This window comes from Alosa pseudoharengus, unplaced genomic scaffold (assembly GCF_046254945.1).
Source record: "Alosa pseudoharengus isolate Yale_2024_CS ecotype anadromous, Long Island Sound unplaced genomic scaffold, YU_APseudo_1.1 YU_APseudo_1.1_scf_11, whole genome shotgun sequence".
In the NCBI taxonomy this organism is placed as follows: Eukaryota; Metazoa; Chordata; class Actinopteri; order Clupeiformes; family Clupeidae; genus Alosa; species Alosa pseudoharengus.
The window spans coordinates 20,077,488-20,088,814 of record NW_027468576.1 but is presented as its reverse complement, the minus strand read 5'-3'; the positions used below and the strand labels follow the sequence as shown (position 1 = coordinate 20,088,814).

The following is an 11,327-nucleotide window of genomic DNA, read 5'->3' as shown; positions in this document are numbered from 1 at the left end:
CATGTGTAAAGATTCACAGATAGGATCAAATCAGCCGTAGCTTTATCGCACCATATCATGCCCTTGCTGCTTAACATATTGATATCCTTTTTTGTGAGTGACTGTGCTCAAGAAAGCTTTATCTTGAGGACCAGTAACCTTTCCCAGTATTGTAAAGATCACTGACCACTGACATTCTGATGGAATAACCTAATTTTCCCTTTGTTTCTCTTAATTGTTGAAGACAGTAATGACTTGACTTAGGAAACATAATGGTCATCTTTGCTCCTCACAAAACGATGTCCACTTGCTGTTGTGTGTTGTTGCTTTTCTCCTTTCATCAGATAACAGTGTCTAAACAACAGGGCCAATTAGTCTGTGGGCTGGTTGAGCAAACCACATCATGTGCATGAATAGATAAATAAACAAAAATATCTAATTTTCATCAATCAAGGACAACATTTGTCTGATTCTAATCAATAAGAAAGCCATGCAGTCTTTAGAAGAGAATCATTTTCTACTACACACTGATTAGTGTAAGTGATTCTTTGATCGATACTATACATGTGTGGAACAGATTCAATAAAGGAACAACCATTAGATCAACCACCTCTCTACTAAAATCCTAATTAAGTACTAATCTACACACTACTACAACTACAACATTACAAGCAGCACTGACTGAAGAACAAGCCAAGTTTAATCCCTCTGTTCATAGATGAGTGGTTTAAATGAAACTTTGCGGATAATCAGTATTGACAGTTGTAAATGAATAAAATAAGAGTTTGAATTTGGTAATAATCAGCCTTGTGCTTGTCTCTGTGCAGGTGTGTGGTGCAGTGATCCGGCACCAGTGAGGAAGAGCGGGGACATGGCACGCCATCCCAGCCTGGCTCTGCTCGGCCTGCTGCTCCAGCTGCACGCGGCTGCGGTCCTGTCCGAGGCCGCGGGCTGCCCGCTGCGCTGCGACTGCGTGCCACAGCAGAAGTCGGTGCTGTGCGCCTACAAGCGTCTGAGCGCCATCCCGGAAGCCATCCCCGCCGACACGCGCCTGCTGGACCTCAAGGGCAACAAGCTGCGCTGGGTAGAGCACGGCGACCTGGCGGCGTTCGGGCGCCTGGAAGAGCTGGACCTGAGCGAGAACAGCATCAGTGTGCTGGAGCCCAACGCATTCGCCGAGCTGCGGAGCCTGCGCATGCTGCGTCTGCGTGCCAACCAGCTCAAGCTGGTGCCCATGGGGGCCTTCTCACGCCTGGCCAACCTCACCACACTGGACCTGAGCGACAACAAGATCGTCATCCTGCTGGACTTCACCTTCCAGGACCTGCACAGCCTACTCAACCTGGAGGTGGGAGACAATGACCTGGTGTACATCTCCAACAAAGCCTTCCTGGGCCTGGTTGGCCTCCGGGAGCTTACCATCGAGCGATGCAACCTGACGTCCATCTCGGGCCAGTCGCTGTCCTACCTGCGGAGCCTGGTGACGCTGCGGCTGCGCTACCTCAGCATAGCAGCCCTGGAGGAGCAGAACTTCCGGAAGCTGGGCGGCTTGCGGGGACTGGAGATTGACCACTGGCCCCTGCTGGAGTACATCTCCCCGCACAGCTTCCAGGGCCTTAACCTGTCCTGGCTGTCCATCACCAACACCAACATCACCACCGTGCCCACGAGCGCGCTCCGCAACCTGGTCCACCTCAGCAGCCTCAACCTATCGCACAACCCCATCTCCGTGCTGGAGTCCTGGGCACTGCGGGACCTGCTGCGCCTCAAGGAGCTGCACATGGTGGGCACGCGACTGCTGCAGGTGCAGCCGTACGGACTGGGAGGCCTGCGGCAGCTCCGGCTGCTCAACCTGTCCGACAACGGGCTGGTGACGCTGGAGGAGGGCTCCTTCCACTCGGTCAACACGCTGGAGACGCTGCGGGTGGACGGCAACCCTCTGGCCTGCGACTGCCGTCTGCTGTGGATCCTGCAGCGGCGCAAGACGCTCAACTTCAACGGCCACGCGCCGGTGTGTGCCGCGCCCGTGGAGGTGCAGGGCAAGTCGCTCAGCGACTTCTCCGACTCGGCGCTCTTCGACCACTTCACGTGCCAGCGGCCAAAGATCCGCAACCGCAAGCTGCAGCAGGTGAGTGCGCGCGAGGGCCAGCAGGTGTCGTTCGCGTGCCGCGCCGAAGGCGAGCCGGCGCCCATCATCTTCTGGATCTCGCCGCAGCGCCGGCGCATCACCACCAAGAGTGCCGGCCGCGTCACCGTGCTGCCCGAGGGCACGCTGGAGATTCGCTACGCTCAGATGACCGACAGCGGCACCTACATCTGCATCGCCAGCAACGCCGGCGGCAACGACACTTACTTCGCCACGCTCACTGTCAGCGGGCTGCCTCTGGACGCCGCCCTGGTGGTCAACCGCACGTACTACGTGGGCGACCTTAACGACACCAGCCTGAACGACACGCGCGTCTTCCTCAAGTTCACGCTGGACCTCAAGACCATTCTCATCTCCACGGCGATGGGCTGCATCACCTTCCTGGGCGTGGTGCTCTTCTGCTTCCTGCTGCTCTTCATCTGGAGCCGCGGCCGTGGCCAGCACAAGAACAACTTCTCCGTGGAGTATTCCTTCCGGAAGGTGGACGGCCCCTCGGCCAGTGGAGGCCAAGGAGGCGCCCGGAAGTTCAACATGAAAATGATCTGAGGAAGAAAAACATGGTGTGAAGATAAGCCACGGGACTCTACTGTTACCTCCATAGGTAGACAGGGTACATGTGAAAAGCCACAGCTTAAACTGCTGATATGACTGTTTTCCTGCCCTGTGCATATTTTTGTGAATAGACTTTGATCATTTTAAGGATCTCCGATTTCTAGTAGGTCTTCTATCAACTCTCTTTTCACCTGTTGCATCATCGTGAGAGCCTTCTCGTCCGCAGAAGGCTCTTGATCATCACCAGCTAGAGTCAGGTTTATGATGTCAGTAAGTCACAGGTTGTTTACAGTGGCCCCAGAACCACATTAGTCAATTGCTGTTTGTAGGGTAGGCTAGGCCTGAGGATATGCCACTGTTAGCATAAACATATAAGCATACCCATGTCTAAGTGTAAATGTGAAAACTCTCAGAGGAGGAATAAGGGATATTATTTATGATTTGCTTTAAAAAAAAGAAACAGATCTGAGGCCTTAGCTAAAGGTGAAGACTGTACAAACTCAAAGACTAGGGCTTGCTCTCTTTGAAGGACTTTTATCATTCCAGCGGAGGAAGTAGAAAGCAATCTCCATAATGCTTACGATGCATTACCACAGGGTGCTCTCTGGATGCCAAGGAATTGCCAATACTTCTCAAAAGTTCCTCCGACAGTAACTTATTTTGTAATAAGGCCCTCCTCAATGGAAACATACTAATGTTCTGCCCCGATCCTGAGATTAGGGGAGTGTTGTTCCTGGTGCCATCTTAAGAGATATTGATTGAACTGGAAATCTTTACCTGAAATGTAATAGATTTGGCTCATTGGCGTGTTGTTTAAGATTCTGCTTAAAATCTTGATGTTATGGTCACATGACAAAGAAAAGTTCATTGGCCCTAAAGTATGGTTGACCAATAATTCTATTCCAGACTGAGATTTCAAGTTTGTTAGTATCTCTTGAGTTGGGAAGTGAAGTTATAAGCCACACATTTAGGACTGTCAATCAGGTTAGTGTCATATTGCTATGTACGCTATCCAACACTGCTCAACACTGCCAAAATAGATGCCTCATTGTGATAAAAAAATCCCTCACATGCAAAGCATTGTAGGCAAGACTCCTGTCTTCAATCAAGCCAAGGAGCAAGAAATGCTCCACACCCAAACTATCTCTCTTTCACGCACACATCCCAAGACTATTTATCTTTCACAGTCAAACATGCACACACATGGATAGACAGACAGACAGACAGACAGACAGACAGACAGACAGACACACACACACACACACACACACACACACACACACACACACACACATACACACACACACACACACACACACACGCTCATGTGAGGAAGTGAAAACTTCCGTATGTGTCCAGACAGATGTCCTCCCTTTTACATACCCAGCAGTAAGTAAAACCTTACTGTGCCATGCCAACACGTCTGGTATCTAAAGGTGTACAGAAATGTGGACCACTGAACATGTGTTTTGTACATATGGCTGTTGTGAGTGAGTGTACAGATTTGTTGTGTCATTTTGATATTCTGTAGTGATTGTGTTTGATCTGTTAAAGGTTTTGTCACAACAAAGTAATATTTCAAATGTTCTACTTTTCAGTGGAAGTGCTTTCAGTGGTTTGATATTACAAAATGGCTCTCCTGTGAAAGTTTTGATAGTAACTACAGCTGATTTCTTTTGTAAAGATATGGTCAAGGACATAGGCCGCCTCTCAGACTCATCCCAGCCTTTAGAGCCTGTGATCTACACTGCGTCCCATTCCGAATCCTGCTGGACTTTCAATACCTAATTTGAGTGTGTAAGTGCATTCACACTGATAATTCTGGCAAAAAGCACTGCACTGCAAGTATGCAGATGGTGCACTCAGAATGGTCAAAAACTTAAGTGTGGAAAGCTGGACACTTTTCACGCTCAACAGTCGCCATCTTGAGTATGTAGCAGAAGGGAAGGGGCCATTTTGAGGGAGCTGGAGTTGTGGTGGAAAATGCATGCTACAGATGTACAAGGAAGATATAACATTAAACTGTTGAGTTGAAATTCACACACTATGCCATAGTGCAGACTGCCAGTACACTGCATGACAGTGTACTGGCAAAAGTATGCAGAATGGGACGCAATACTAGACAGCGTATATATGTATCCCATGACCATTCAGGCAAGCATCATTTGGTGCTGTTTTGAAAAAGCTGGCTTCTCATCGGAAATCTCACAGGAACCCAATCACATGACAAAAATAAATGATTTCACTCCTAAAGTCGTCTTCCATCTTAGTTGTCTTTTTTGCACAGTAACTCAGTATTATAATATACTGTAGGCCTACACATAATTTAACCATCAACTGCCACCAACTCTGAAACAAAGCAAGCAAGTTATGTGGTTCTCAAGGGTACTGTGAAACTCTCTTATACAATACGAAAGGTTTAATCTTGTCTATTCCACTGATTTCAAAAGAAAGCACTTTAGTCCTTTGAAATTCTATGTTGATTTTTAAATGGATATACTAAATGAGCAATAAAAAACAAATGCCAAAAAAGGAAGGGGTCAATTATTCTGTTCCAAGACACATTTTGCATAGTAAATTATGCAGCTGTAAGAGGAAACTTACACTTTAAAGGAAGCAGTTAGTTGCAGCTCACTGTAGGTTTACGGCAATGACAGTCATTGGTTTACTGTATCTCTACTGCCATCTCTTGGCTAAAGGTGGAACTGAATATGTGGTTCCATTACTTCACTTTAAGCATTTTTCCAACTTCAAAAGTTCAGTAATTTTCCTGCAACGTTGTTTTGACATTCACTATCCAAATAGTGACAGATATTGGCGAAAAAACAAACCTAAATACCGATATGATTGGTCTCCAGAGTGTTGTGGTTAACAGTCCATGAGCCAGCGGAGAAGTTGGTGCCATGAGAGGGCACCAAACCAAACCTGTTTTATTTTGTTTGTCTATGCCCCACATGACAAAAATGTGCACTATACACTATACCTCTATATTGATGGCTCTACTAAGACTTCAGCTGTGAGTCTGAGATGTCCATAATGCATTTTTGTGTTATAGACACAAATAGCTATCAGAAATTAACAACAAAGTTTGGTGCCCTCAGTTAGCACTGATCGGCCACAAAATGGGCCTCTGGCTCATGGACTATGTGTAAATATGCCTAAACTACAAAAATAATTCTCATTTTTAGAAATGAGACAAGCAACAAAATGAACAGAGAAAATTGTGATGGGAAAATTATTTTAATGACATGTCACAAATCACAAATCTTCAAATGTGCACATGTTCATGAAGATGTTCACATTGTTGGGACTGGATAATCGACATGATATCTTCAGTGACTTTTCCTCATCATTAACCTCACGATAATGTTTTGTGTTACACTTTTTTTTTTATTAGATTGTACATTGAAACAACAATGAAAAGTAAAACCTCAACAACCTCATCATTTCATAATTATGCACACACATCCAACAGACGTGGATAACAGAATATCCATCTCAAACATGTTTAGTTGAATTTCCAAGGAGATAAATTCTCCTCAGTGCTTCTTTGATCCAGGTAAAGCAAGGCCATACATAGGCCTAAGCCAGTTTGTTACATTACATCACAACACAAGAAAAAAGAAAAAGAAAAGCTTTATAGTATGGCCCACAAAAAAGGAGGGTTAGCACTTTGAACTGTGCTCTCTCTACAATCCTACTCTACACAACATGGCAGCTGTTGGTTTGACTTAACACCGTGTCCTAACAAGCGAGCATTAGCATTAGCGACAAAATCAGCCTTGTTTGTTTTCAATTGGAATGTCCATACTGGATGTGTCAGACGCTCGCATGCGGTTGGGATACGCTGTAAGTCATGTTACCATTATTGGTAGTAGTTGTGACACATCTCCAAATCAATCATAACAGTCTAATATCTCATGTCATTAGCTTGTCAAAGCATAATGCAGCCACGCCTGTAATGCCTGATTATGGTGACATGACACTTTTACATCACTGGACACTGATAGACAATTCATGGTAGCAAATGACATGCCATGACATGATGATGACATAGTTACTGTATGTCTTAAAAAGGGTCTGAAACAAGAATGGCACTTAACTTAACTGATATTAGCTGATAAATGATTGAATGTGAGGGCTTGTAAGGGCTCAAAATGCTATCATCAGGAATAGGGAAGCATCTGTGACATACCACGTTAAACTGATAACTCCAAAACTTCACTGCATATTATTTACACTTCATTGCAGTTGTTTACCGTGCTTTTGTGTGCTATGCACTCTAATGCACACTAATTCCCAAATACAGAAATTTGACAGTGGGACAGCCTTAAACCCCACAGACCCTCAAAATTTGTCAGTGTCAGTGGACTTCTCGCTGACTTCACTCTTCTTCATTAAACATCCAGCATGCCTTCAATACACAAGAAAATTCCAACCCATTCACATTCCACCTTTCTTAAGAACATCTTCAAATTCAGATCAATCCACAAATTGTTCTTACACAGTTAATACATATTTTTTTATGCAGATTAAAATGAAGGAGTTAGAATTAAGATTAAAACAACTGCCATTGGAATTAAGGTTTGAATTTCACACAATCCTCGGACAAAATTAAACCAAACCGATTACTCAGTCTCCAAAATAAACAGCCTTTGTCAAATGTTAGCCTCCTGCAATATCCAACTTCACCTTATTTCAATATCTCACTTAAACAGATACCAGCAGTAGCATCAAAGCCACAATAATAACTAAACCCTTAACTCTATGTTCTCTCACTCTTCAATTCTTCCCACCACCATTGTGACCGGTCTTCACATTAAAGTTATGCACACTCTTCAAACAACTACCGCAACTACCGTTGAAGCAAAAACATGGCTGATTCATACATACAACAGAGAGCTATACGTAAAGAACTCTACCAAACCCACCAGGGTTTGTTGAATGACACCTTCTCGTTGCCTTTGAGAACAGGAAACCATTTTAGTTGCTTCTACCCTGTGAGACTTTACTAGTTTTTGTAGCGTTTCCTAAGCTTTTGCTTGAAGAATCTGCCCACAGCATCAGTGAGGTGTGAGTGAGGTGTTGTATTGGCAGTTTCATGCCAGAGATACTAATTAACCACAATTAGGAAGACTGCATAAGGGGTGGAGGTTTAACGATTTTTCATAAAACTTCACTTTCGAATTCATATGAATCAAAAAGCCAGGATAGAGGGGCTGAGAGAATTGTGTCTGCACTCGGTGGAGGAGGCTCATGGTGTCAGCGACGCTAAAGAAGGCCAGGACGCCTGCCCTGTGATCCACATACACTCCTACTCTATTGGAGCTGGGTACAGGGTCGGGGATGGGGATCTCGATCTTTTCATTGCTGTGCTTGAACATATACTTCGAGGGAGAACAGCGCAACCTCCAGGAGTTAATGCTTGAGCCGAACTTGGAGTCACTCCCGCTCCCTTTCCTGCTGATGTTTTTGTACGAGACGGCCAGGCCCACCCCGCTCTCCCCGCTCCACTCCACTTCCCAGTAGCAGCGGCCAGTTATGGCCTCTTTGCACAGCACCTGCGCGGGGTTCAGGAACCTTTCTGGGTGGTTCGGGTAGGACTGGACCTTCATGGTGTTGGAAGCCTCCTTGCAGCCCTCGGACAGACAGAGACAGTTGTTGGCTGTGTTGAGATCCATTGTAAAATTGCCGCAATCTATTAGGGATAGGAAACGACACATAACAAGTTACACGATTATCTTATGTGCAAATAAGTAATCAACACCGGAATGCGGTACATTGGACAAGTCAGCCAACGGTACACCTTGCAATTCTACAGATGCAAATGAATGAATAGTCCAACTGTTTTTGTACTTTACTTTTTATTCATTGTACTAGAAGTAATGAAGACTTACATTGTAAGTACTCATCTTTGGCACGTGGTTCTGGGATGAGATGCACATATGTCGCTTTGGAGAAAAACAGTCAGAATGGTATGATTAGGAGTGTTGCCCCTTTCTGAATGGCAATAGTTGCACATATTCAGAACATGTTACTTCAGAATTGATGAGAATAATTTGATGCATTATTTAAAAACAGGTGAGAACTACTTGAGATAGTATTAAAAAAATAGGCATACCACTTCCATACACTTTCACTAATTCCTCTGTACAAAAACTGTCTATTCTTTCTTTGAGATAAGAGATAGTCCTCTTCAAGTCTGCCAAAGGTCTGCTTTGGTGAACAGGGATTTGTGGGATGTCTTCTGGTGGAGGAGTTGCACATAGAGACTGGTAACTCTAATGAGTCAGAGAGAGAGGTAAAGAGAGAGGGAGAAGAGAGGGAGAAGAGAGGGAGAAGAGAGAGAGGTAAAGAGAGAGGAAGAAGAGAGGGAGAAGAGAGAGAGGTAAAGAGAGAGGGAGAAGAGAGGGAGAAGAGAGAGAGAGAGAGAGAGGATGAACAAATGAATACAGAAGTACATAACCTCTTCAAATATGTATTCAACTGAGTAATTCTAAAGAGTTTTCTGCATCTGAAAGCACCTCATATGTAGGTGACGACATGACTGGGAACGTTACCTGCAGGAAGCGAACATGATCCTCTGTTTGCGCCAGCTCGGCCAGCTCGGCATCCCTCTTCTTTAGCTCACCGATTTCCTTCTCCAGCTTCTCCAGGAGACCTTCAGCTAGACCCAGCTCGGTCCTCTCCTGGACTCTGATCAGCTCCTTCATCTCTGTTCGCCTTCTCTCTATCGAGTGGATGAGCAAGTTGAACATCCTCTCGTTCTCCTCCACAGCTGCCTGCGCAGAGTGCTGTAGGAAAAACAGGACAGAAGGAGGGGTGTCTGTTAGGAATGCAGTGTTCAGAGCGCAGTCATGGAGTCTGAATGGAGACACAGGCCCATGGGCTGTTTGAGCAGGTCTGCAGTTGATGTCTATCCCCCTAGTCGATCTCACCTTGAGAGTATCCATGGCTCCTTTTAGCTCCTGCAGCTCTTTCTCTCGCTCTTGAATCCTCTGCTGGTACAGGTCCTGAGTCTTCCCAAACTCTTGCTGCGGACATGGGAACAATTCACCAAATTCAGGAGCAATTCAACTTTTTGAATTGGTACAGTGGCATCATGGACTTCTCATATGCCTTGTCACTGGCCATGTCTGTATATAAAACGTTCACTGAGTCCACCAAGCATTTTTCATTTACGTTTACCAATGGCCCCTATCCTAGAGCTATTTCAACTTGAATCTTAAAAGGCCTTAATCATTTTTTTTACACATGTCACTTCTGTCAGATTGATTGTAATTTATCAGTCAAAGCAAGTTTTAGTCACAGAATGTTCTGGCATTACTCTTTCCAGCTTTAGGGGATTAGTGTTCGCTGGAGAGAGCACAACACCCTGAGGGTTTCCAGTGTGGCTCAACAAGTTACCAGACGTGATAATAGATAAGATTAGTCGTTGACTGAAGCTGTTTGGAATATATATCATACCATTTTGATCTTTATTCTACCCAATTTGAGAAGTGCTTTTAGAATGTGGATTAGTGGGTCAAAAACCTGTTTTGTATTATTGGCCTTTTTGGACCTTTGCATTTTTCCCTCCCAAAGCAGGACAGAAAGTCCACCTGCTTTCATGAGTCATTCTTCTGGGCAAATGGCACATTTATAACTGATTTTGTCAATATCAACATAATATCACTATAATGAATAATTTTAGACTCACCTGTCTCTCAGCTCTCTCTTTTGCAATTGGTACTATGTCATGGCCTTTGTGTTCATCCATTGCGCACTGTATGCAGATTAATTTTTTGTCAGTGCAGCAGAACACCTCCAGAAGTTTGTCATGAGGAACACAGAGCTGGTCCTCCAGGTGTGCAGTGGCCGGCACTAATTTGTGTTTCTTCAGCCGAGGAGTCTCTAAATGGGGGAGAACGTGAGCCTCACAGTACGAAGCCAAGCACGCAAGGCAGGATTTGATAGCTTTAAGTTTCTTCCCAATGCAGAAGTCACACGGCACGTCGCCAGGTCCGGCAGAGCAGTTGTCATCTGGAGGTTCCTCTGGAACATCTTGAGGGACTTCTGCAGTCTTCAGTCTCTCCACCATTTCAGCCAGTATAGTGTTGCGCCCAAGGAGCGGCATTGAATCGAAAGTCTGCCGGCAATGAGGACAACTGTAGCCCTCTTCCACTTTGCCTGTGCCCCAGTAGTCAGAAATGCAGTTTGTACAGTAGCTGTGTCCGCAGGGAATAGTCACCGGGTCCTTGAGTAGGTCCAGACAAATTTGACAGCTCAGCTGGTCCTGAGCGACCGCAAAACTCGGCTCTGCCATTTTCACAGCAAAGACACCCACACCGTCACTGAGATGAAATGAAAAAGCAAAGTGCAAAAGAAGAGTTTTCTCACGAAGATGTGGGCGTGTTAATTAAGGCAGGGATTGAGGCAGGGACAGCTTAAATGCCCTCGGAGTTTAAGACGATATGAAACTGGTTTGGTCCATGAAACCTGAATGGCCTGCAGTCATTGGAGGCGGGGTGGGGAAAAGTCATTTTCCACCTCACTGCAGGTGTGTGCAGGTAAGAGAATGGTAGTATCTGACACAGGAATGTCACTTAAAAGATTAGCCAACTGATCATGCAGAACCATGTGCTTTTTCTATTCCAATGTAGGCAGGGTT

The 11,327-nt window shown here is 45.3% G+C and overlaps 2 protein-coding genes across 2 annotated transcripts; one reads left to right on the top strand and one right to left on the bottom strand.

Annotated features, from left to right (window-relative positions):
- Positions 1-850: 850 nt before the first annotated feature.
- On the top strand, positions 851-2,671 carry lingo3a (leucine rich repeat and Ig domain containing 3a). The gene has a single exon (XM_076277216.1). It carries the CDS (start codon positions 851-853, stop codon positions 2,669-2,671), a length of 1,821 nt encoding a protein of 606 aa, XP_076133331.1.
- Positions 2,672-7,563: 4,892 nt separating this feature from the next.
- On the bottom strand, positions 7,564-10,982 carry LOC143113042 (E3 ubiquitin/ISG15 ligase TRIM25-like). Its single transcript, XM_076275400.1, has 5 exons — positions 10,377-10,982; positions 9,616-9,711; positions 9,238-9,471; positions 8,586-8,604; positions 7,564-8,375 (listed from the first exon to the last, which is right to left on the bottom strand). Exons 1-5 carry the CDS (start codon positions 10,980-10,982, stop codon positions 7,795-7,797), a joined length of 1,536 nt encoding a protein of 511 aa, XP_076131515.1. The 3' UTR covers positions 7,564-7,794.
- Positions 10,983-11,327: the final 345 nt, after the last annotated feature.

What these genes read in the sequence shown, in the direction of transcription:
- lingo3a (XM_076277216.1), top strand. Translation starts at nt 851, where the DNA reads ATGGCACGCCATCCCAGCCTGGCTCTGCTCGGCCTGCTGCTCCAGCTG.
- LOC143113042 (XM_076275400.1), bottom strand. Translation starts at nt 10,982, where the DNA reads ATGGCAGAGCCGAGTTTTGCGGTCGCTCAGGACCAGCTGAGCTGTCAA. An exon ending in AAGAGAGAGCTGAGAGACAG is followed by an intron (nt 9,712 to 10,376) that starts GTGAGTCTAAAA and finishes CCATGTCCGCAG; the next exon opens with CAAGAGTTTGGGAAGACTCA. An exon ending in GAGCCATGGATACTCTCAAG is followed by an intron (nt 9,472 to 9,615) that starts GTGAGATCGACT and finishes TTTTTCCTACAG; the next exon opens with CACTCTGCGCAGGCAGCTGT.